The sequence below is a fragment of the Echeneis naucrates genome, chromosome 6 (assembly GCF_900963305.1).
Source record: "Echeneis naucrates chromosome 6, fEcheNa1.1, whole genome shotgun sequence".
In the NCBI taxonomy this organism is placed as follows: domain Eukaryota; kingdom Metazoa; phylum Chordata; class Actinopteri; order Carangiformes; family Echeneidae; genus Echeneis; species Echeneis naucrates.
Window position 1 is genome coordinate 9,292,519 of NC_042516.1, and position 27,205 is coordinate 9,319,723.

At 39.6% G+C, this 27,205-nt stretch overlaps 1 protein-coding gene across 1 annotated transcript in view; it reads right to left on the reverse strand.

The window, feature by feature from the left end:
- adcy2a (adenylate cyclase 2a) overlaps positions 1 to 19,740 on the reverse strand; it is a 48,086-nt gene extending 28,346 nt beyond the window's left edge. The window contains exons 1-3 of the mRNA XM_029503500.1: positions 19,495 to 19,740; positions 15,636 to 15,833; positions 5,907 to 6,068 (exon numbers count right to left, since the gene is read on the reverse strand). Of these exons, the coding sequence (XP_029359360.1) occupies positions 5,907 to 6,068; positions 15,636 to 15,833; positions 19,495 to 19,725 (591 nt within the window). The 5' untranslated portion in view covers positions 19,726 to 19,740. The remainder of the gene's footprint in view (positions 1 to 5,906; positions 6,069 to 15,635; positions 15,834 to 19,494) is intronic.
- Positions 19,741 to 27,205: the final 7,465 nt, after the last annotated feature.

Sequence of the window (27,205 nt, forward strand, 5' to 3'; positions counted from 1 at the left end):
TTTAGAAGAACAAATACAGAACTAATACCAGCTGAACTTTTTGTTGAGGTTTGACACCAGTAGCCTTGTGTGTATCATCATAGCATTTCTGGTGGGGTTTTTTTTTAAGCTATTTAAAATGCAAAACTAAATTAGTGAGATTATTTAGATCTTTCCAACAAAATACCATAACTTTACCTTCACAGTGTTAGTATTATAGCATGTGTTGATAACACAACAGAGTATTTATCTTTGGCATATTTAAGTGAGGTGGCATTGTGGTTCCCGGAGACAGACAGAGACCAACAACCACTCACAGTCACACTCAGACCTACGGACAGTTTAGAGTCACCAGTTAACCCGAACATGATGTGTTTGGATGGCGGGAGGAAACCACACAGGCACAGGGAGAACATACAAACTCTACACAGAAAGGCTCCAAGATGGAGGGGGAGCAGTAAAATAAGTAAAATATCCAATATCCAATATGAGATGTCTTTGTGTCTTTGTCTCCCCCTGTCTGAAGCTGCTGACGTGTGGGGAGGGGGGCTGTGTCATGGTGTTCCATTACTTTGCTGCCAACCTCCTCCCTGCTGAATATCCGTAACACCGCATGAAAACCATGGTCAGATCCTGAAAGATGCTGCAGATCTTTTACCAGTCTGTGGTGGCAAGTATGCTGTTCTAGGCTGCAGTCTGCTGGGGAGGTGGGACAAAACAAAAGGATGCAAGGCAGCCGGACAAACCGACTGACTGGAAGCAGATTAGTCTCACTGGGGGCTGTGGTGGAGTGATGCACACGGAGGAAGGCAGAAATTATCTTAAAATACTTGGCCCATCCACTTCATAATTCCCATCTGAATCAGAGAAACCACAGCAGTGGATGGAAAGATACAGAACATTGCTCATTCCCACTGCCATCAGACTTTACAACTCCCAAACTACGAGAAGATTAGCTACTGTTAGCTGCTGCTGTTTGGTAGCTATTGGCTACCAAACAGCAGGATTTCCCCCTGAGGATAAATAATGTATTTCTGATTGTGACTGTGATTCTGACAGCCAGCACCCCACTGCGACAAGCATCAGGTTCATTCCATCCAAGATTCACCTGAGAGAAGAACAACTACTGCTGGGCTCCATTTCTATGGCACAACGGAGGTACTTCCACACCATTACAGAATAAAATGAGTGTTATACAGCACTCATGACGGGTGAAAGGAGCTTGAATCATTTCGTAATGATACCACAATTCTGTATAGAAGGAAGGTAGCACATGGTTTCTATTTGCTTTTGAATCTGCCTTAATTCTCTGAGATCTTCATATGCTGTATGAGCAGCCTTTTATCTAGATTCGTGAGAGATTCTCAATTTTTCTCTTAAACTTTCCGACCCTTAAATCATTGATGAATTAAATAAAAAGAAAGAAGTGAAGTTTTAAAATCACATTTTGCATGATGATTTGTTTTCTTCTTATGCATTTGACTTTGACTAAATTTTTGCACAAAAGGTAATGACTTTACTGCCACTATCAGAACCACATGGTCTTCACCTTAAGAAATGCCAATAAACTGAATCAAAACATTTTAATTGTCAGTGACGACAAATCAATACTGCTAACTAAACTCAGAGCCAGCCTTTGTCTCGTGTGTTTTCCAGTGGATAATTTGTTCCTTGGCAATCATGTGTAGTGCCTGCACATCATCTCGACTGACCCTTGAGAAGAAATCTGTCTCCTTATAACAACGCCTTGCTCATATCGCTGTCACAGTCTGTCACAGCCATTGCATACAGGTAATACAAAATAAGACAAAAATAAAAATGTGCCTTTCATTTTTTGTTTACCTTACCTTTAGTAAATTCAAGTGATTGGAAATGAGTTAAAAAAAATAATAATAATCACACAGCCATCTATATAAGGTCTAATTGGCAGAAGTAACAATGCAGATCAGAGTAAAATCCAAACCGTGAGAAAGAAGAACCGCTTGCACAGCTCCGAGACAGGACTGTGTGTACAAAAACAGCAAGTAATTGTCAAATGGAAGATGTTTGGAACAACCAGGGATATTCCTGTCTCCAGCTGTGCTTTGATAGTAAAGTGACCAAGATCCTGATGGCCACTCTGGTTGCCTGTGGAGATGGAGGGAGCCAGGAGGAACGCAATACTGCAGCGCTCCACAGGTCTCGGCTTTATGCTGGTGCCCAAACAGGAGCTTCTACTCTGATAGATTTGCAAAAAAGGCCCCTGAAAATCTCTCAAACGGCAAGGAACAAGATACTCCAATCTCACACAACCAAAACTAAATTTTTTGGCCTCAGATATGATGCTTGGAAGTCATTGTCCATCGTCCCATATCGACACTCTGAAATCCAATACCGTCTACGAGGTATCAACGGAGAAAGTGTCTTTGTCCTTCCAGAGGTTACTCTGGGACTCCCCCTGTCTGAAGCTGCTGACATGTGGGGAGGGGGCTGTGTCATGGCGGTCCTCATGAAAACCATGGTCCAACTGCTAGGTCTGCCAGCCACACACCAAATGCGTTAAGGAGAATCCATCTGGATGTATTTCATCTGGGACCCCTATGTAGGATGGAGACTAAGGACAGCAGAGGAGTATGAGGAGGTAACTGGTGAGAAGCCAGAAGTTATTTTGATTCTGTCAAGAACCTGGAAGGAGGAGGATACCCACCAAAACAGATGAGCTGAAATACAAAAATCTCCTGACATGCTGCCTTGAGCTAAACTCTGACCTGCAAATTACTCCAGAGGAAGTACTTAAGCACAATTTTCTAACAATGGCTCATCTAAGAGATGACGTGGCAGCCAGCTCGTACACCAACACTGCCCTTCAGCTGTGGAAAACTCAGAGGAACCAGAAGATGACAATCCACAGTCTGCTGTCATGACCGAAGAACTCAATGATCCATCTTGGCACTGTGGAAACAATTCTTTGAGTCTTTCTATTTATTATCTGGGTATGATGCAAATACAGAGGATGTCAGTATTGACACAGAGTGACAACAACACCCTCAGCAACAGGAGCTGTTAAAGTAACAACTTTAGTTCTGAATATCACTCTTCAGGAAACTATGCCGACATCAAGCCCATCAGCAACCAGTCAAGAAACAGCTGCTCCAGTTTTCGCTGCCCTGTGGAACATCACTGTCATCATTTCAACACCGGCCAACAGTTACCCCCATAAAGAAGCAATATCTCCCTCAAGCCCAACCGGTGATATACAGCCAAACACAACATATGGAACGTCAGCAGAAAACAACACTGTGCAACGAAGAGCTATCCTGTGCAACAGTCCAAGCTCCAACAGTCTGCCAGAAGACTGTTGATGATGGAACCACTGGCTCCACCCCATCAAACCAAAAAAAAAAAAAAACTCACCAGAGAAATGTATTTCAAATGTATTTAATTTGTCAGCAGAGAAAAGTTCTCTCTCTCTTTGCACGGAGACAGAAATAGTCCAACCCGTCACCCTCACCACCAACACTGCCACCATCTATCCAACACATTCAGCTCTTCTCAGTCAGCACAGTCCTCTTCCACCAAGGCACTTCAAGAGTTGGTGCCCAAACCTGGCTTTCATTTGGTTAGACAATCGCATGCACACACCCCACCAGCCTGCGTCAGAGCTTTCTTCCCTCAGAGGGAGATTTTCCTCTCCACCGTAGTCAAGTGCTTGTTCCAAGTGTGCCAAGCAATGGTGGCGCCTTCACTCTGGACTCTCTCCACGTGTTCACACAATATGGGGGGCCGTGTGTGTGTGTGTGTGTGTGTGTGGTTGTTCGTGGGCCTGTATACATGCCAGAGTGTAAATGTAATGTGTGTTGTGTTTCTGTGTGTGCACAATGACAATAAAAGATTCCACTGTCTTGGTGATCTGTGCTTAATGAGAGCTATTGAAATAAAAGCATTTATTGTTCTCATGAATATACTGTATTTTATACATTTTTCTAGTCCTCATGATGTCATTAGAATTGAGTAGGTATATATTCAGTCTGTAGTTTTTACATGTTGCAATAATTCCTCAATCCACTAAAACTATATTTAGTGCAAATACAATGTTTCAAGGTGGGAGATACAACAAAGCTCAAGTTTCCATTAAATTTATCCTGTTTTATTCAATTTTAATTTTTTTTATATATATTTTGTTTATTCTTTCATCTAGTTCCTAACCTTTCATTTACTTTTATTTTTTAGGTTTTAGTGTTAATTCTATTTTTATTATTGCTATTCATTGCTTTTATTCACTATCTATTTTAATCCTACCTCTGGATTTTCCTCACCACAAACTGAGAGTGATGATGATAGCATTTCCTCAGCTCCAGTTTTTATTTAGTATTTGGTGAGTTTGGTGATTATTGTGTAGGGGTGGGATGTGTGTGCGCTTTGTGCGTTTCACCAACACCTCGAGCAGGTCCTGATGTGACACTTCCATGGAGTTCAACAACAGATTCATCTTTAAAATGAAACATTCTGACTAATTTCACTTATGCATTTCGTTCTTTTGGCAAGGTATATTCTCTTAAAGGGCACCCCTCTCTGGCAGATTTGCTACTGGGGTTCTGCAGACAGATACGCTGACCTGACACACAAAAGGAGCTGACAGATAGTGACCATGTAGCACACCGCCCCAGGCTGTCCAGACGCCACGATGGCTGCGCTGCCGTTGCACGTAACAAAAAACGTTAATGGAAACCAAATATCAGCGGCATCAACAGAAGCAATTAAGACTCAGAAATGCATTTCAAACAGGCAGAAGAAGCAAGAACCCAAAACATAGGACAGAGCTTGAGTTGCACATGCTGGCTTTCACTCTGGATGATGACAACAACGAAGGCCGCTCATATTCCATCTATCTGCCTGTAAAAAGTGCATCTTTAAGTTATTAAGGCTGCAGCTGAAATATTAAATCAGTGAGAGGTTTTTCTTTTTTTTTCTTTTTTTTTTTTTGACAAGCTTGTTTTGTGCATTAGTTGTAATTAGCCCTAGGTGTATTGGCAGCCACTGCCTTTGGAATCAGTTTTGAATAAGATCAAATTACTTAGCCTGTATTAGCCAGATAATTGCCTTCCTGATATTGTTACTTCTTTGTCTTTCTCTGCATATGCCAAGTGACTGCACATTTTACGTTTGAAACGACGACACTGCTGGAAAGTGGGTGACCTTTTAATAAAGAGCAAAAAAAAAAAAAAAACACATTAGAATTTATATTGCTCACCTGCTATGCTGAATTAGTTTAAAGGTCACATTTGTTTGTTTGCTAAAAATAAATACTGTATGGTTAGAATGGTCAGAAAAGTTCGTTTTAGGGAAAGGATAGGAAGGCAGATACATGCATTGGAAAAAGAAAGATTTCAATTAAGATTCTATCTGGATGACAAAATAAACAAACCCAGAAAACAAAGAGTGGATAGGGCAGGATGCAGCTTTGCTGAGTATACAACATGTTCATGTGTGTTTACTTGTTTTAAATACAATGAATGTGGTGTGTGGAACAAATTTGAATAAAACAGATTAAATAGAGAACATTGAGGACTACCACATGACAACACAGGTTCACTTGAGCTGCCTCTGTTTGGGACAAAACTATTCTTACCCTTTAGAGGTAGTACAAATTGTTTTTGTATGACCCAAAGATTAAAACATGGGCTCCAGCTTTAACTTTTTTCACTCCATTTCCAGCCTTTATGCTTAGTTATCATAGCTGCCTGCTAATGATGGCATTATTAACCATGACAATGGGGTCTCATATATATAGCATGAACCCAACAGTATAATTTCTTTCATTATCAGCCCAGTCTCATATGTAATATGGTGACCACAACATTTCTAGCATGTTCTCCCCACTGGAAGTGTTTTAGGCTGATGTTTGCAGCGTATTTGCCCTTGTTGTCCCACCAAACTGAACACCTTACCTGCCACACTACTGGTTCCATGCGATCAGCTGTGGTGGACAGGCAGACACTCAACACAATGGTGTGAGAGATGGAGGTCAGGGCACTGGCAATGATGGCGTCCCGCATAGAGAACGGCAGCATGGTGTAAACCACAAACACAATGAACAGGAAGAATGACACCTGTGGAGAGAACGACAAAGAAAATGAGAGTGATGGATGCACAAGAAAAAGGAAATACAGACAGAGATAAAAATAAGTGCTGACAGTCTCTGTGGGGAAAGAAAACTACGATCCAGGAAGTCTAAACACCATGAACGCTTCTGACTGAAGTGATGCTTATTTGTTGTACAGCTAATACATTAGGAACAAAACATTCAGGCCTTTACTAGGAGGTATTTGATATTAACAGATGCCTGGTAAAATTAAAAAAATTAAAAGATGGATGACTTATATTGGTGTCATTCTCGACATTTGTATTTAATCTTAGCTCCCTTGACAGTTCAAATTTGACACCTCTAATGTAACGTGCAGAGGGCTTCCCTTTTTACCCGAAGCTCCACACGCATTGGCCTCGTGCTACAGGGTTAATATAGCTCATCTGCTGTTGTGCATGGACAGAAAGAAGCCAGTGTCCTGCTGCAGCCAGGTGCACGTTAACCTTTCGTGAGTTATTTGCAGGGCCAGTGGGAAAGCAGGGTTTGTGTGTGGGGGGCAGTAAGATGGAAACAGGAAAGAAACATAGCAAGAGGGGGGTGACTGAAAAACAGAACTCCCTCTGTTCAGGTTTGGGTGACGAACATACAGCTCAAGACTTATTTCTTCATAGCAACCTCATGAATGTAAATAGTCAGAAAATCGACATTATGCTTTATTCATGTTTGGATTAAAATTCTGGTCATACGATTAATGTGTATTCTATATTAGCGATGGAAATTGCCAAAAGGGAACCATGTCTTGTTTTGGGTTCTGGTTGCTGTGCGATGGAGGGGTGATTAATGATGAAATAGACGCCTTCTTTAAGAATGGAGGACCTCAAGCCATTTTTACTCTTGTAAAAATTTATGTTTTAGCAACTGAGTTAGTAAAAACAATTCCTCATCCAAATTATCAGTTGAATAGTTACAATAGTATCACAATGGCCATCAAATCAAGTTTAGTATTTTTCCTCTAATATACTAAATGTGTTGCTGATCATTATATAATTTATAAATGGACATTTAAATTTCAAATTTCCCTCATACTGGGGGTGGATGTGAATCAGTGGCTTGTAAAGTCAGATCTTTTCAGAGAATATCAGTAACACCAGGATATATTGACAACCCAATAAATCAATATAACCACCTTCCCATGCATGACTGCCTCTGAAGAGCAGGTGCAATCCTTCACCGGTGGTTTATTGCACCATGTGGCAAAGACAGAAAAGCATCCCCTTCAATAAAGATTGTGTTATAAGCATCGGCTTATTCAGTTATTTAATCTTTCAAGTTCTCCCCCCCCCACTAAATCTAAATATTGATACTTGAACCCAGGCCAGCACCATGATACCAGTGACCATTTTATAGTGGCTTATAGTTTTTGTTTTTTTTTTCATCCAACATTAAAGTACCATATATCTATGTATTTACAGTACAGGCCAAAAGTTTGGACACACTTTCCTATTCATTTGAATGAGAAGGTGTGTCCAAACTTTGGCCTGTACTCTATATATATATATATATATATATATATAGACAGTAGATGGTAATGGGGATATTTCAAATATTTGGATGACTAATTTCATAAAATTTCAATTACCTGGTATATTCTTAAACTGTTTGATAAATAAACTGCTTAGCTTTCTCTAGGTCTATGTTGGTCCATTTTACTTTGAAAACAGACACACATTGGCACATATTCTCTGCACGCTTGAAATAAATTGACTCTTGTGCCGGTCAGGGGGGAAAATATAAAAGCTTTGAGCTCCCTGAGCATGGAAGTACCTATTATAAACCACGGACAACAGAGCTCAGTCAATATAGGGCTGAAGAGACTCAGAGAAGGTCAGAGAGAAGGTTATCCAAACAGTTAGCCCATGACTGAAGCTAGATGTGTTAAATAGCCAAGAGAAATGTTCATTATTGTTAGTGCACTTAAAAACTCAGATGAAAAAAAAACACACGTATCACACCACCATAGATTTTACAGACCCAAACACTAATTACAGTGCTGGTCTAGCTTTTTAGACGACCTCTGATGACCAGGTCTGTGTCCTCCTTTCTTATGGAACAATGCTATTGATGACACTTCAATCACCGAAGCCAATCAGACGTTACAAGGCGTAACCTTTGATTTCCCCTTGACCACAGGCACATAAGCTGCTATTACACAGGATCCTGTTTCTTGATGTGAACTCGAATATCTGACAATTACATCCTAGTCTGTATGGATCTGTCTGTCATATCTTATGCCACCGATCTCTTGTCAGCGGCCGTTGCACAACCATGGCCATCAAACTGTATAGCTCCCCAGACCGGCATCTGCTTTTTTTTTTTTTTTGCTTTTTTCAGAGGAGCTTATGTTTAGAGAGCAGCAGTCTGGCATTTCCATTTCCATTTCAGTTGAACCCATTTACATGACTGCAAAACCAATAGCTCCCTGTGATAGTCCCTTCTACGTGACAGAAAATATTGCTTCTTCAGAGAAAATGAGGGCAGCAGTGATGCATAGATTTTAGCCAAACAAAAATTGGCACTGTATTTGTGCTTGACAACTTCACACGTGCTGGAATAGCCAGATCCTTCAGAAGTACAGTGGAGAATAGTTAACACAATTAATCTAAGTGGGTAAGTTACACTAGTTTAGGCACTAGTTTAGATGAGAGACAGCAAACGCTATAACTGTTGATAAACTGAAAGAAAGCTGAAGTTATTGTCAAGTAAAGTGAGGAGAATCGTGTGAGATGTTGTCTTCTGCACATTGTGGTCAGCTCCTCCCAGTTAGACATCGTTCAGTGAAGGTTTTTCTGTGGAAGCTGAATCCTCTTCAGACCAAAAACCCCCTCTCCTAACTTTAAGGCATGAATAAAAAATTTTTTAACCGGTTTTATTTTCAAATATATAGAAGGAAAGTGGAAAAAAGTCAGTTTAGGGTGTACAAATTCACAAACAGAATATGACACCACAGATCAGCAACTTAATGTAATCCATGCAACATGGACTCTACACACAGACTCCATACTTTATAGAACTATTTTTTGAAGAGTTAAACAAACTCAGTAATTTAATAATAGCAAGTTTGATTGATGTGATTTCTTGTTTCTTTGTTTTGGTTTCTGCAGAAGGGCAGAGGCAGAAAAGGAAAGCCGTTTCCAATCTTTCTCTAACAACCTTCTGACAATGTCACGGCTGAGTAAAGCTGGCAACAAGGGTGGAACTATAATGTAAACATACAGGCGAAAAGGAGAGCTTTTGAGGCAGCTGACTGTAGAACAGAAAAGTGGGCAAAAATGGAAGGAATGCAACTGCAATGTGCCAACATTAACAATCTGGCAGGAGGGTGAATAGCCTGTTTCATGGAACACAGCTGCAGAGGTCTGTGTCAGGTGACTAGCAGAAGTGAAAATATTAACCAGAGATGACTAGTCCTGAGCTTTGAGTGAGGTGAGAAAAAGGGGTGATGATGATGAAGGAAATGACACAACCCATGGCTGCAGTGTTTCTGATTTTAGATCACAGAGGAGCCTTAAATCTGGAGGGCCTGCGTTTATACACTATAGGAAGTCTGCTCGAGCTTTACTGCAGAAATGCAGTAAAACAACAAAAATGTATATATATATAAAAAAAAGAACTAAGAAAAAATAAAAATAAAAATCATACACTGAACCTAAAAGCACCAGATCATATACTTCACCCTGTTTATAATTTATTATTTATGTCAAAAGAGGAAACACATTAACTTACTTCTGACTACATGATAGAGCTTCTAATTGCTGTTAAATATCATTGAGCATGGCAACATAATATGTTTCAGGCCCAGAAAGCTTTTTTTTTTTTTTTTTTTTAATGCCTGCTCTGAAATCCAATGCCGCGAACTCAATCATGAAACTGAATCAAGATTAATGGAGAGGCTGCTGGGGGAAAACACCTGCTGAATTATCCTGCATACTTGATATATGACACAGTAATAAAAACAGTGAGGGACTCTCATTATTGTGGTTAATGCAAGCACATAAGGGCCATCTCCCTGAAAATTAAGTGGACAATGCTTTTTGTGGTCCATAAAGATACAGTAAACTCGGCTTCTGCCCATGAATCAATTCCTTGATAATGACACTGACGAGGGTTTACAAAACAAATTATAGAGATGGAGCGTCCGATTACATCAGGCTTTTAGTCCACCGTCTGTGGCAAAGATTAGTTTTAGACTAGATTTACAATATAGAGTCAGTCTATGGGAGTACATGCTGTATATATCAGCCTGCCACTAAACCCTACAGACTCATCTTTAGCTACACCTAATCAATCTAAGTTAAAAGATTTACTTATTTATAGTGAACGCAGAATTAAATGCTAAGTTCAAACACTTTGTTGGTTTGTAAACAATGTGTTTGATTGAAAATTTTCGCCTTGATACCATTTTCCAACCTGCAACACCAGTTTAAGATTTCTGCGTCTCTGCTTTGACATTCCTCAGTATCCCTGTTTTCTATCAGAGGTTCCTGTCCTATTTTTGCCATCTACCCTCCTCTCTACTGTGTTACACTAGCAGAACTGATCCTTCAACCAAACTCTCTTTTCCCCACTTCTGCTTTAAAAGCTAATGAGGTTTGCTGTATACCCACAAAGGACTCTGTGTGAGTGTGTGTGTGTGTGTGTGTGTGTGTGTGAGAGAGACAGTGACGGAATCAAGAGAGACAGAGAGAAGGAGGGGAGGAGAGGATGCAGAGTCCAGACATCTCTCAGTGAGGAGTAAGGAATGGGCCACACAGATAAGCCCTTCTCCTCACCGCCTGCAAAGAGAGAGGCCTTTGTGGGGAGAGGATAAGCATCCAATTGATTTCAGGTTTGAAAATGGAACGTGTACAAACTAACTCTGGGAGAGTGGTTACGGTGAATACAACACACGGAGCTGAAGGAAAATTTGGAGCCTCTATGCAACTATCGTTGCACATTGTAGACATTTTCTTCTCCCACTTTCTTTGAGGTTGTCAGCACACAACAAGGTGCAGTGAACTCTGACAGCTGACTATGATCCCATCCAATGTGATTTATGCCACTAGTCTTAAAACAAACAAACAAACATATGGAGAGAGAATCATAGGTGCCGTCTGTACCCGACGCCTGCTTTAAGGTAGGCCATTAACCTTTTTAGCATGCAAGGACATAAAAGAAACAGGATTGTGCTGCACTGATTTCAGACAGTATCGCAACAACTTCTATGTAAAAAAAAAAAAAACAGCCTGCCCCACCCCCCCCAATAAAGCCCTGGAATTGTTTTTGCTTTGGTAATTGACAGCAGAAAAGGGGTCCTGCTACAGCTGTAAAGAATGCACATCGATTGTTGAGGGTCGTAGATAAAAATGTGTCACAGAGCAGAAAAGACCTACAGACAGTAGAATGAAACACAGAGTCTCTGTCACACCACATATCACTGCCCCTGATATCATTATTACCAGATATGAAAAGTTGATTATCTGCATACATTTTAGTATTTGGTTGCAATTGTAGGATGATGTAAACAGATTGATTGATTGATTGCGTTTGATTTAGTTACTGTATCAGAGGGCTTTCTCAGTTGATATAATATTGGATAAGAACATAAAAAACAAGATGCAAACAAGCATACAAACTGACCATGATGCATAAGGCTGGTAAACTACTACTCCTTTTTTTTTTTTTTTTTTTTAGTAAGACTGACGGTAAGCAATAGAAAAAGAACATTGCAGGGAGAGCAAAAATCATTTTGTCTGTGGGTATAGAATATATAAGCTAATATTTAATGCCACCCCTTTCTTGAAGCTGTCCACTGAATTTGATGAGCATAACAAAAAGTCAAGTGGGGGAAAGAAGAGAGATAACAGATACATAAATCTGCCATAGGAGAAGCACAATGATCACACCCTGAATCATAGGCCACTGTCATAAATGAAGGATGAACCTTTCAACTGCTATTAAAAATGTTAGCATTTCCTTGCTCCCTTTTCTTTTGCAAAGTATTCCTACATGACGTGTGGAAAGCTTACAAGCCATGACTACCAGTTAAATTACAGTGCATGCTGCTTTCATAATAAGGATTTTCCAAGACTTCTCTCTCTTTCTATTGTTTTAGAGCATTAAAACGCACCAATTCCAGCTTCTTTCTTTTGCTTAGGTGCTTAGTCACACCAGAAAAACATTTTGTGGGCATACGATGGCAATATAAATGATGCAAATGCAGGTGATTCCTGAAAACATATTTGGACCACCCACTTCTTTGTCATGACTGACAGCAAACCATGCAAGATCCCTATTGAAAGTAAACAAAAGTAACAGGGCAGAGAACTGCCAATGAAGCAACAAAATGCACAGCATTCTCCATTTGGAACAGCTCAAATTTGAACCATAGCTCAGTTTAACGGAAATACTCACAGCTTCAGAGGGAACACGTTGAACAAGACACAAAAAAAAAACAAAAAAAAAAAACAAAAAACAAACAAACAAAACACAAGCTTGACTAAAAAGAAATACAGAACAGAGCTCATAAGCATCAGCATACAGAGAGCCTAAGATCTCATTTATCAATTCAGCCTCTCTGTCTTTCTCCATCAATTTCTATCATGTAGTCAGAACAATTTCTCCATCAAGCCATACAAGTTATTCAGTCATCTGTCTGTCTTTTCATGTCGCTAAGAGAAGAAATATTTTTCTTCACTTACTAGCAACAGCAACATCGAATGAAAGAAATGTGACAATAGCAATCATCCTTAATGAGCTTAGAGCTGTACATGGCACATACATTCAGTGGGAGGGCATGAACGTTTTTAGGTTCTCATAGCTCCCTCCTTGCTACAGCGCAGAAAGTATTTAATTAACTCTGACTTGCTCTTTGCCTCCCTTCATTTCTTTTCTAAGGGTGAAGTCCACTTAGCAACTGCATAGTAACACCGGGGTGCTAAGATTCAAATGCAGGGTTATTAATATAATTGGTTGACAGGCAAATGTTCAGCAAGCTCCAATTCCAGGGTTACAAGTGGAAGACCTTAAACAGCAAAGTTTCTTCAAATTGTACTTGAGGGTTGAGATCCAAAATGGTTTAAGGAACCAATTGTGTTTCATGCCCACGTCAAAATATGGTGTCCTGCACTTATATGCAAGTTATAAAATCTTTAACCTTATTAACCAAACGTATTGTACAGATGTACTGTATAGAATAAACACATATTAGCTCGACTGCTCAGTACAGTAATAATTAGGATGAGCAAACCTATTGACAGACTGTTTCTGTAAAGGTGGCAGCAATTTCATTTCTACAACTTCATCATAGATTAAAACTGGCCTCTATTGTTGCCGTCCCTCCTGCAGATTCACAGCTGAAATCCGGTGAATCTTGCTCTCACCTATTTTGATCATCCTCAAAATTTGCCACTTTAAAGATCATAGCACACCCTCCGAGTATGGTAGACATGAAAATCTTTTTCTTTAAGTGCAGTCACCCACGAGACTCTGGAGAGGCTTGAAATCCAGATTCAAGCTGATAGAAAGGTAATAGTGTATTTCATTTATACAAGATTGTTGTTGACACAACTTATTTTGTAAATTATTTATTTATTATTTATTAGCTTTCTATCACTGGCTAAACACAGAGATGGAAGTGAGTGCACTGATATTAGGAGTAGGCTCTCTGATAGTAAACGAAATGTCAGTATATTGGAAATGCTGGATTCTAAAGTGGAGCAAAGTGAGAATGCTAATGATTCATGTTAGTATCTATAGATACTATAGAATATGGGAGCAATGATCAAACAGATAGAGTGCGATGTCAATCAACGATGCCTTGTCTGAGTCGTAGATGTAGCCTTCAGAGAGCAGTAATAGCTTTATCGTCTGACATCTTCACCAAGGAAAAAGGGAATAAATTCCGTGGCATGAATCAATGCAATTTAAGTTATCTTTTGCGATAAATGAGTCCACGCTAAAAAAATTTTCTTTCCAAGAACTGCTGAATGAGTACAGCGTTTGCATGATGAGGACTTAATGTACTGTGCTGTTTTCAACTAGCCTAACTGATGGATGCCTGGGACTGTAGTGATGAAGAAACAGCTGTTTTGGGTTTTTTTTTTCCATCTTGCCACATTTAACTGGAAATGTAATGTTTCTGCAGTGTACTCTACACTGCATCGGGTGCACAGCTCCTGGAAAGAGTTGTTAAAGCCATCCGAGGGGACAATATATATTTCTGTTTATTATAACTCCAAGACCACTGGCAAATTCTAGTTAAACAACAACAACAACAAAAGTAGTAGTAGCAGTTCATAAAAACGTCATGGTCAAACTGGTGTCAAGTAAACATCATTCGGATGCGTTCTGACTCATATGCTCCACCAGAGTATTGAGAGGGCCACATGGGACACAATCAACCAACTCTGGTGTCCTAACAAGCTTGAAGAATGAGTGTACAGAAATAATTTATTGATCTTAATCAATCATTACTGCTGTTTCACACAGAACATCTGCCAGGCTTTCCTTAGAGCAACTGACTGCACTTTTTCATCCATATGACACTGTTATATTCACAGTTTTTACTCCAACAGCAAAATTATTTGTAACTTCATAACAGAAGTTACAAATAATCGAACACGGTTCATTTATAGATGTCTGTATCAGCTGCTTTTCAAGTTTTTTAAGTGTTTTCCACATTATGTATGTAACGTCATCATTTCCTTGTTCATTGTAGCTCCCATAAAAAAAAAAAAGAAAAAAAAAAAGAGGTGGATAGTAATAAAGGGGAAAACAAGTCAAGTTGCATGTGCATTAGCAATACAAAACTTTAAAAAGGGTCTGTTTCAGGATGTAGGTCAGAAATGACAACAGATTAAATAAGAGCTTAAACAGATTCTTCTTCCAAGCAAAGCAAATCTTTTGGTCTTGTTTCTCTTCCGTCCATGTACGTTTGAACTGCACTCCACACTCTCGTCACAGCTTTAGTCATATTTGTACTTGCGAAACATATGCTAATATTTTAGGCTGGAACCAAGTAAAGATTATTATTATTTTTAATCGTACTGAATCATGAATGTGTCTTACGCATAAAGTCAAGTCAAATCTTTAGCGCCTCTTGCCATGCTGTTTTCAGGTAATCAGGAAAATGTTGTCCTTGTAGTTTTCAGGCTAGTGAAAAAAAAAAAAAAAAAAAATGTTCTTTGACACTCAAAAGAGAAAAAGGACAAGGATATGACTGGGATTGTTAAAGCCAACTAAACCCCGACAGACGTCATCGTCATTCACCACTGAAGAAGTCAACTCAGTTTTTGAAAGCACCATGCATCAGCAACATGACAAAATTAATTTATATTGTCATCCCTCAGCGTTTATGGGTTTAAATTTGACCCATGACACCCTAAAGCATTTCATTTTCCAGAGACAGTTCTTTGAAGTGAGCCATGAACTGTAAATGTCTTTACAGTTATATCATGTCCAATCTGCTGAATATTACTTTTACTCAAGCCACCAACACGTCAAAGTAAAACAGATAAAACAAATAAACTGATCACAGAAAACATCTGTGTCTTACCTGATCCCACGGACAGATGATCCCCCCGGAAAACATAAAAAGGTAACCCATGGCAACCAAGCAGGCCCAGATGAGCAGAGAAAAAACACGCAGAAGCTTCTTGAAGATGGATTCAATGCAGACAAGTACAAACACAGCCAGGAAGATAGCCAATGCTGTGGGCACAGTGATTACAAAGGCCACATGGTCCTCAATGCTCTGAAAAATAAAAATAAAAAATAAAAGCAGGTTCATCGTAAGAAAGAGAGCGACAGTGAGACGTATGGACAAACCATTTAAGAATGATATTTGTAATTTATCTAGAAAAAATGTATAGTTCATTAAACCTAAAACAAAGTTTGCCTGAAAGAGATCATATTCAGAAGACACGTACTTCAGAGGAGAGCACAAAACTCTGTTTTTCCACGTCAGTGGCATGAAGACACATACAAGGCAAGGCAGACATGTGACATAACCCAGTGAGAATATTTTATTCAAACAACATCTTACAGGTAAAATAATCTTTTGCTTTATTAACCTGAGAGGGATCAAATTAAACAAATACCCCTTTAGCTCCTTATGATACCTTCTACTTCCTGCTCTGGATGAAACGCAAGATTTGGAGACAAGACTCAAAATGAATGGCAGGTAACAAATACAGACTGAAATATAGCAGCACTACAAATTACAAGGATGTTTTAGCTTTATATACCAAAATCAGGGTTTTTTAGACAACTGGGGCCTGCTGGAATTTTAGGGCAGCTCGGCTTAAAACCTAGATATGATGGTGGAGAGACAACTGTTGATCAAAACACTTGGTTGACCACCCAGCCTCAGGTGGACGAGGTACAGCGGACCAGCACCTGTCATCATGTCCGTCACTGAAAGCACACAACATGCATGGATGCTCTGGCACTGGGCTCACTGTGCCATCCTGAGCATAACTTGTTATTATAACACTGCGGACTGCTCTGCTGGTGATCCCAGGAAAGAAAGAGTACCACCCATCCTGTTACCATCTATTATCTGCGCATGAGGTATTGGCTTCACTTTATAGAGCATGCCTCAGCACAGCTGCTCGATGACCGGTCATGTCCAGAGAGATACTTCAGGGGGGATATGATCGGAACATAGATCAAAAATGTTGACGGCAAATCAAAGTCCTTTCCTCATAGAATCCATCCAAAACCAATTATAGCACACAACATATAAAATAATCAATTAACTTGGTGTAATATAGTCAAATCATAACACAAACCAATCAGGCTTTTCAATACACAACTCTAAAAGTGATAAAATGAATTGATAGTGAACTCAGAACATTTCATGGAGCAAGGAAAACCCCCTAAAAAGCCACCAGTGTTAACTGGTAGCCACATTCATAATGGATTTCCTGCTGGCTCTCTGAAACACACTTAGATTTGAGAGTTCTAATAAAAATTTCAGGAGTTTCTTAAAGGTGGATGTAGGAGGATAGCAGAGTGAAATGAGTCGTTGCGGCTGCCTGCCTTTGTCAGGATTCATCCCATGAATGCTGTTCCAGGGGTGTGACAGCGGATAAAAGGGTCAGGATACCAACGTGCAGTGCAGATATTTCACACGCCGATGACCACATTGGGGTGTGTAGTCAAGGAAATCTGTATAATACAGTGATATTTAGCAAACCAACCTGGAATTCAACCTTGTTCATTCAAGCTCATGTCACATTTCAATTCAATTTTCATTTTCTTTCAGGTTTCCTGCTTGGAACCTTATTGCACAATGTCGTCATTTCCTGTCCACGGAGGAAGAAGTTTTATGTGGTTTCCTGTTGGTTTTTGAACTGTGAAGGCTCCAAATGTCCACAAGTTACATTACACCATGATGAAAACCACATTGTGAATGGAATATATTCTTTTAAACCAGTTGTAAAAACAAACAAAATAGTCATGCAGTTCATTTAAAATGGAATAATTTTACATTTTCTAGTCATCGCAGACACTAATCTCAAAAACATATTTTGTCCATTCAGTCATTGCTTTCCAAAGTGAGTTAACCATCCAATCTGTTCTTTGGCCCGAGTGTCTCACATTGCTCCTCTGTACGCCTCTCCCATTCTTGTCTATCTGAAGCCCTGCCCTGTCCCTCAGTCTCTTCCTCATGCACACAGTCAATGCACTGGGACAGGGGAGGACGTGTGTGCCTGCAGAGAGCCACAGAGAGTTTGTCTCGCCCAGAGCAGAGCTCCAAAACAGCACAGAATTTAGGTCAGCCAGCAAGCAGAATGAAAGGATGATAGGAGACAAATAAAAGAGACAGACAGATATGAGGAGGTGAGAGATGACAAAGCCATGAAAATAGAGTGAAATGGAGAATAATATGAAAAAAAAAAAATCCTAACAAACAAGAAAACTGTAAAGGTCATATCTATACAGCACATGGGTAAAGGAAAAAGGATGCTGATATAGAAAGGATTAGAGGGTAATATTATCCTTAGAAATTGAAATTTCAAATTTCCTTTTTGGTTCAGTACCCATATTTAAAAACAAAGTACTTCAATGTGCTTCAGTGTCTGATTAAATGATACATAAACACTTGAACAGAAATTCAGCATGCTGGATCAATTAGGAAATCCAAAGTGAAATTGAAGTATTGTGTCACTGAAGTAATTCAAAGACACAAATGTCAGCTGCAGGTCATGCACCGGCTCAAAAATGATGGGTGAGGAAAATATGGCCAGATTAAATAAGATTCTTCAAAAGATCGTTGTCGCCTGCAATCTTTTTGATTTGACATATCATCTGGTGACTAATTAGGCTTTCAGTGAGTGGTGTTTCGCCTTGAATGGTTGTTTTGATTGTTGGAAAATGGAATGACTAGCTCTCTAGCCACGCATGTTATTCGTCATCTTCTGGTCATTATGTATTACAACAAAATTATACAGATTTTCCGTAAAAAGATGCTTCCAAGATCTTTTTTTTTTTATTCAGTTTTCATTCAGTGTTGTATGTCTAACTGACATACATAGACCCTCCATTCATTATGTTCTTATGAGTATTATGGGCTGTAATATGATGTGTCATGCAGGTCAACGTTCTCTCTGCTTCTGTCTGTGTGTTTTGGACTAAACCCTTATTAATGGCAGACTCAGCAGACACAGGGAATGGGAGAGGCAGCATATTTAAATTTACAAACAATGTCTGGCTCTTTTTAAGATCAGAATGTCTGTCCATTTTAAAGTGCCTCGGCTTTATTGCATTGGATTTCTCAGGTTTTTAGAGCAAAGATAATCCTGTCAAAATAGTGACAGAGGGAAACTGATCTCCTTTCTGTAGTGCAGTCAACCGCGCACTCAGACAATAACTAAGCCCCTTAACCCCCCCCCTCCGGACCACCACCACTTTTATCTCAACCTTCTCTTTACATTAGTGCTGCAATGAGGACAGCATGCTGAGTGCACATGTGCATACACAAAGGTGTAACACAAGCATGTTCGTATGTGTACGAGCCCAAAAGGGTGCTGAGTACACATACTGACAGGCCAGCAGCTTGTGTCCAAGTGTGCACACATATGTGCGCCATTGGCAGGCCAGTTAGTGTGTCCTTAATGCTTTACATGTTTATAGCATGTGAAACCCTGCAATGTGTGTGTCCAGGTTCCCATGCGCCAACATGCATCTATCCACACTGTTTACAGAGCAAACACATGATGTGAATTTTTCTAAACAGATTGTTATTGCTGTTACAGCTATCACACGTAGATCCGATACATCTCGCACACATCTCGTTGTATTTTAGTGTTTTAATCCTAGTAATGTGTGTTTCTGGATCTTTTTTATGCTTCAGAATTATTTGCATGGTGCATTTATGTGTGTGTGTATATTGTGAATGAGCAGCTTACCAGTCCCGAAGCAAAGAACACAGTCAGCAGAGCCAGACAGGCTCCCATCACTATAAGCAGCAGAAACACAATAAGTGGATGCTGCTGGCTCATACAATAGTAGGACTCATACAGCCAGTCCGGGGACCTGTTCCTCTTCTCCTGACCTCCTCCTCCTCCTTTATCCCCTTCACCAGACTCCCCTGATCGGTCCAGGAGATAACGCTTCCTACTTATTGCCTCCTGCCACATGGATCTTGGAGTCGAGAAGGAGGAAGGGGAGGCAGGGAAACCAGAGGAGGTGGTCATTGCTGAGGTATTAATAGTTTCCACCACAGATGAAGAACAGTTGCTCTGTTCTGCTTTACTGCTCTTGTTCCTGTTGGAGACCCCGGTGTGAGACCTTTTGATGTCCAGTGTATCTTTCAGTTCCTCCTCCACCTCCTGCCTTAAGTCCTTCAGGCGGAGACAACTGAAAGCTGAGGCTGAGTCTAAGTCAGAGGCAGCACGTGCTGGCTGGAGAGGTGGCAAGAACAAACCGAGAGTAGAGCGCAGCATCCTCCTCTTTCTCCTTCTGCCAACATGTTGGAGTGGGAAATGAAAGGGAGTGCAGAGACTGAGTGCTCTTTAGAGCGAGAGAGAAAAGTGGGAGGGAAGTGGAGGGAAAAGGGGAGGGAGACAGGGGTAAGGGGGAGGGGTGGAATAAAAAAAAGGTTTAGCAGGAGGAAGAAGTCAGTGAGTAAGAAAAGATAAGAAAAAAATATTAAAGTGAATAAATAGTGAACTGACATGTATATAAATATGGCCTGGTTAACACAGTATAGGTGGGAAGAAACTACTTAAGCTCAATCCCTGGTGCTCAAATTAACAATTCAATCAAAGGAATGATAATGATTTTCTGACCTGAGACAAACTCTTAACACATAATATTTTGTAATTTTCACATTTCCTCAAAACAGCTGCCAAAAGCTGAAGTTCAAATTGCTGCAAAAGTCGAGTAGAGAAGGGAAATTACACAGAAATAAAAATCTATTTAAAAAAAAAAAAAGGATCAGTTGAAAGGCAGAACGGTGGAATAGTGGTTTGTGGTGTTGGCCCCACAACAAGAAGGTTGCGGGTTCGGTTTCCTTTCTGTGCGGAGTTTGCATGCTCTCCCCGTGCCTGTGTGGGTTTGCTCCCACCGTCCAAAGACATAGCATGTTTAGGAGTACACAGGACGGACCCATCCAAACCACCCAAACACAGAGAGAGCATGCAACCTCCACAGAGGAACTGCTATTGGGCCCAGAACACCAGCTCACTGCAGTTACAATTGTTTCAGGAAGCTTGAATTTATGTGCTTGGTGATTTTGTCAGACATATAAAATTTGCAGCAGCAGGTTAGAAATGACTCACGTCTGACCCATTTCACCATTTCAAGCTTGCTCAGCTATTTAATGCACAGAAAATTTTGTAAACATGAGCAGTATTGGTCAGAATTTGGATGCATTAAAATAGCATGTATGTGGGTGGAACAGCAGAAAAACAGACAGTGGACTGAAACTGGCTGACACTAGGCAGAATGCAAATCCAACACAGTCCAGCCATACACTAGGTTTTGACCTTGTCTTGTAATTTAAGCTCCTAAGGCATCTGTCGCAGCAGCACGGACCGCAGTGAGGAGCAAATGCAGCAAAAGGAAATCTGAGAGGAGACAGAGTTAATCAACATCACAGAGTGAAGTCAAAATATACAGTCAGACCATCCAAACAGCAGAATGTGAATACAGAGGCTAGATTTTTTTTTTTTTTTAAATGTGATTATATCTTTGTAACAATTAATCAATACACAATACACATTTTTTTAACTCACTGAACTCTTCATTTGCCACCAAACTACTGAAGAAGAATAACAATTTCAAATGAATTGATTAAGAATTCAAATTGATATACAAACATATTGAACCTCATACTTGGCCATACGTGGCCACCACGGCGAAGGCAAGGTAGCTGAGCGTCATGAGTTTTTTAATTTGTTTGGCTTGGCATTGAAATTCTGCGGTCAAGAAACAGCTTCGCCGCATAAGCATTGGATGGAAAAGTAGGGAGGTGGCCAAGGTCCGCCACTTATCTGGTTATCTTTCACAGGCTTATCTGGTCTTTTCGATATTCAGTAAAATATCTTGGAAAACGATTCATTCTAAGTGGCATAGTTGTCGAATATAATGTGTGCGGGTAGTGATGGGTTTTACTACAATCACTGTTGGGCTTTAGGGAAAAAATTAAAAAAGCATCGATCCTCTCCTGGTTCACGTTATTACTCAGAGATAAGCCATCTTCATGTACTCCAACTGTAACAACGTGTTTGCTCAGCACAAGAGCAAGCAAAACTCCAAGCGTCATTTTTTCCCCCAACTTAAAACGGAATTCAATAATTAAAACTCAAAGCAAGACGCAAAATGCGGTTTCTGTCAAAATGACTGCATTCTCGTTTTGTTGTTCTTGAAGGAATTCAGTGTTAGAAGCTTTAATCGTGTTTACACAGTAACAGGCTCAGTGCCGTGTTGCTTTCAGTACACATGCAAACCAGAAAAGCGCACATCTGAGCTGAGCTGAGCCGGGATATCTCATCTCTTTGGACGTGAGACAATCAGTTCTAGACTTTAGATGAAGTTTTTCTGTGTGTTACATCAGCCTGCTGTATGTATGTGCCGATCAAAGCTGATCAAACTGCAGACAGCACTTTCAGATTACACACATACTCCATACAGCGGTTACCTCTGATCTGCTGATATGTAGCTCTCAATTCATTAAACCGACTTCGGGGGATCAGTACTCCTCCGCTCTAATCGGCAGGCAAACAAACCAAAAATTATAGAGCTGCAGAAAGTTCAGTTGCGGGACAGAAGAGGAAACAGTGGCAATGTGTAGACACCGTGGTTGGTATCTGTGTTTCTGATTGCTCATAAGTGCCAATACATTTAACTGGGAGTTAAAGATAGATGATTGGACTATTTAATGAGTGTAAGCAAAAAAGATGTTGCATTATGGGCTGCTTTTTGCCCTATCACTCATAGACAAGCTAGATTTTTCCCAGTCTGTTTATTGTGAGTTTTCCTGGATGAATCAGTGTGTACTAATTGTGTTTAGAGCTGTGTCGGATTGTTGATTGGATACACATTTGTCTTTGAACAACAATAACAGACCAGCTGTTTGACTCCTAGCTGAAACCCAACACCTTTTCACAACACTAACTTCCTCTGATGATCAAAGGTGAAAAAAAAAAACAAAAAAAAAACAGAAGCCTGGTAATATTAAATGGAGAATTTGAGATAATAGCAACAGAAATGTTCAAACTGAGAAAAGTAAATGAAAGTGGATGCTGATTCAGACATTTCCCTCCTCTTCTTATTTCTGCTTGTTATAGATGCAATGTTATCATAAAGAGAAAAAGAAGTGTTTTAGGCAACAAAACATTTTCCAGCTTCGCAATACCCTGCTCTGTACACTTAGCTAACTAAAGGTACGTGGACACAATCAGAAGTAGTTGTTTATTGGAGAGTTGATATATTACTCAAGTGACTTTCTTCCCTGTCAGGCCAATTTGTCTGCATTCTCTGCAGGGGACTCTCCACTTCAAGGAACCCCTTCAGCCCAAACATTTGATGCTGTTTCTAATGGGCCTCTCATCACCAAGCAGCTAAGGGGGACATTTACTCTACCAAGAAAAACCAGCAGTTGCATGCAGACAGAGGATAGAGTCTGGATGACTGAAAAACTTTCCAAGATGAATAAATTGCACTGAACATATCTCCGTGCTAACCCCATTAAGACGTGCTACGGGCTTTCCTTCCGTCCCTGTTTTCTTGATTTGACATAAAATAAGTAAGTGCTGTTATCTGATGTTTTTTCGGTTTGTATTACCAGTATTGGTCCCTTGAAAACCAAAAGCAAAAAAATAAAAAGACACTTTTTACTGTACCACCAAATTAGTAAGGGTCAGCTTCTGCTATGAAAGGAGACAGTACAGCTGAAGCTATGGAAGTTAGCCAAATGCCAGCTGAACATGCTGTGATCAGACAAAAACCAAATAAATCTGTTTCCTTCTCCTCTGTTATTAACCACTTAATCTCTCTGAGGCCAGTAATGGTTTTCAAGAATTTTAAAAATTCATGTGTACAATTATTGGCACAACTTTACCACGACTCATACTGGGAATCTATGCTCAGGCAGAATATTCATCATTAATTCAGAAAAGGGGCTTAAGGGTAATATAACCTTCACTATGAAAAGTGAACATTGAAAGATTAAAGAGATTTCAAGGAAATATCACTCTCATAGTGTATTTTTTTATATTGCAGTCTGCTATTAAAAACCATTATTATTTTTTGATGATGGCTCAATCGTTAACAAGCGTTGTCAGACATATAAATGGCATAGGTTATCAAATATTAGTGCCAACTGATCAATATTATCATAGAATCAAAGCTTATGCCAAGCTAGATCATTATGTTGGATACAGTTTGGGAGCTGTGCAGCCTAAAGTTCTAAATTAAAGCATACGCTATTGCATTTCCTGTTTCCTGGAATATTAAACTTATAGCTCACACAAAACCTGGTCTTCTGGTCACCGTCTTTCTGCACACATCGAGCGCTCAGGTAACCAGTGTTACCCGAGTCTGCTTAGCATCAGCAGCTCTGGGCTTGTTTTTCTGCTTAGTTGCTTACTAATATCATCACTCACAGTTTTTTAGGTTTTTTGGCCTGCCTTGCTCCCAGTACGAGCTCGTCCTGTTCTCTGCAACAATGGGAAAGCAGATCATTTGTTCTGCTTCAGCATCTGTCGGAAACAGGATAGCAACCCTGACACTCGGCCTATTTCAGATGGCCAGTTAACAGCAACACAAAGTATGATTTCTTTTGATCAATGTTGGTCAATCAATGACCAACGAGGTATATTTTTTCTGTACATTTGCCTGGCTAGTTCATTATAAGCCACTTCTTTAATTACATTTTTAGGAATTCATTTACTTGTTATTCTTTTGTTTTGTTTTTTTGCTCTCCTCGTGCTTTAGTTTGTCATCCAAAAGTTTAAAAAGAGGGTAAAATGTGTTACTGAGTGCCTTTCAGTGAACAGTTGCGCATGCATTGAAAATATAACTTGGCCACCTCTCTCTTCCACAGTGAAGTAGGTAAGATCAGCCGTTTTGGGCTTCATTTTATTCATTTGAGGAGGAAGTCACTTCTGATGGGCTGATTTTCACAGAGCTACTAGTTTTTTCCTCAAGAGATCGTGTCTTTTTTTGTCAGCTGATTTTTTTTTTTTTTTTTTTTTAAATCAAAATGCCCAAATCAACCCACATATCAACCTAACCACTATCTGTACAGCCTTGTTTTATTTTCTTCTTCCTTTTTTGTATGGTTTATTATTTTTAATAGGTTTTCGCAACTTGGACAAAAAAATAAAAATGGCTATATCAGTAATTTGCAGTCTGTTACCTTCTGTTATATAAATTAAAGTTGGTTAACTCAACACTGCAGACTTATCTCAAGACGCTCTAAGGGAATACATTTTTTACTATGGGTGGTGTTTGTTAGAAGTTGCAAAATATTTTTTAAAATATTTCTGGCTGAGGTCAAAGGAACTATGGTTTCTGCACATTTTATTGGAGATTGAGTTTATCTGAGGGGATCTAAGTGGGGTTTACCAATCATGCTAAATTAGATTACACATACATCTGAAGATGCTTCCCCTTCATTTGCGTTAAGTGAATGTAGCTTTGGCCAGGAGGAGTTGATGTCATCAGGCGGCACCCATCGTTCATAACCACCTCCTGGTGGTAAAGCTTGTAATAGGGCGCTAAAAACCTTATTCACGTTTTCACTTGTTCTCTTAATTATTTCAGTGCTATTAATTTAATACACTGAATTCATATTCCACAGTACGCTGTAGTCTACAGAGCCTCATTTCATTCTCAGTCTGACTGCCTCTAATTCTCATCTGGCATAACCTAGATCTGGAGATAGATGTGGATATTTTCAGACACTACAATATATAATTTTAACCCTTCATTATCTGTGCACACTCACTCAAGTGTCTCATTGTAACCTGTCAGTGTGTTTTTGTGAACCAACTGCATTTGCTTATTTCAACCTCTATTGTTTCTGCACGTAAATTAAATTGATTGCTTTTTTCTTTTCTTTTCTTTTACTTCCTGTTTTCACATACAATTTCTAGCTTCAAAATCATTATCAAGCAACACATGGGGTGTTGTTTAATTATTGGTCCTTGGCCAGATAAATGAGGTTCTTCTTTTGTCTGGAGAAGAGAGGAGCTACCATGTAAAATCAAAATGGTATTTCATTTGCTACACGAACGATATGCAGTGCACAAGTTTTAACGCTGCTTCTCTTTGAAAATGACTTAAATTATTCACAGCTCATCCATGGTGAGAAAGGGGTGAAAATTAGCTCTTCATTCACATTTCAGACCATGTCACATACTCTGCCTCAACCTTTACTCTCTAATTTACCCCTAACAACAAATCAGCAGCTCAATTTGCCTCCACTTTAATCTGCCTAGAACTCTGATTACACAGACCTGTGACAAGTAAAACCTTAACATCGACAGCAGCTATCAAACATGAAACTGAAATAAAATGGACAGATAAAAATGCTATAAAAAGCTAAATATTTAAAAATAGGTAGAGGAATACAATTGCTTTATTGCCTTTGTCGTTCTTTGAATTGAAAATACAGTGATGCTATGCCCTGAAATACATGACGTGAGTGTGTGTGTGTGTGTGTGTGTGTGACTTGACAGAATGAGAACAAGTATGGGACTTATCTTTCTCTTTCACTCCCATCTTCTTTTTTTCTGCATTACATTCCCCAAAGGGAGAGGTAATCAGCTGCTGACCTTTACAGTATTTTCCAGCCAACCAACTATTTTCTGCTTTCTCTCTTTCTCCTCCTCCTTTGTGCCACACAGTCCTTTAACGTCTGGTATCTGTCCTCTTTCTCCTGGCACCTCTCCTCTCACCTTTCTCTCTGTGCTTCAGTCTAACCGCTCCTCATCTACTTGTAATTGTCTCATCTAACCCTCTTTAGGCACACACTGTAACAAATTAACTGCAGAATTTACAGTTAACTCCTGCCGATGAAGTGCTATAAAATTGCTGTTAATTGCAATAAAAAGAATTAGAAGTACATTCCTGGATACTGTTTACTGTTTTTTGTTGTATATAAATTACACCTATTTATTGTTGTTGTGTATAGAAACAACAATGAATTGAAATTTAGTTTACATGCCGACTAATGTTCTCAGTAAACAGCTGTCAATTATTCAAAATAAAATGTAATTGCAAAATGCTTTAAAATCTATTATACAGTCACATTTAGCAAATTAATCGTTGGGATTGCTAATTCTAAACCTAGCATCCTGAAAAAAAATGTGCTGAGCAGTGGAACACAGCCAACTCTTCAAGAACTTCCTCTGACAGGCAGTTGTGCCCACCTGCCTCAAGGGCGCCACCATCAAATCCTGTCGGCGGCTCAGATTTTCACCCTGTGGCTCTGAAATGTTTTGAACGCCTGGCAATGCAACACATCTAATAACTGCCTCCCTGCAGAGCTTGACTCAGAACAATTCCTCAAAATGATCCACAGGTGCTCCCATTTCCACCATGTTCCACCCGACGCTGTCTGCTAACGCATTCTTACAATATATCCACAATTTCATTAAACTGCTGTGC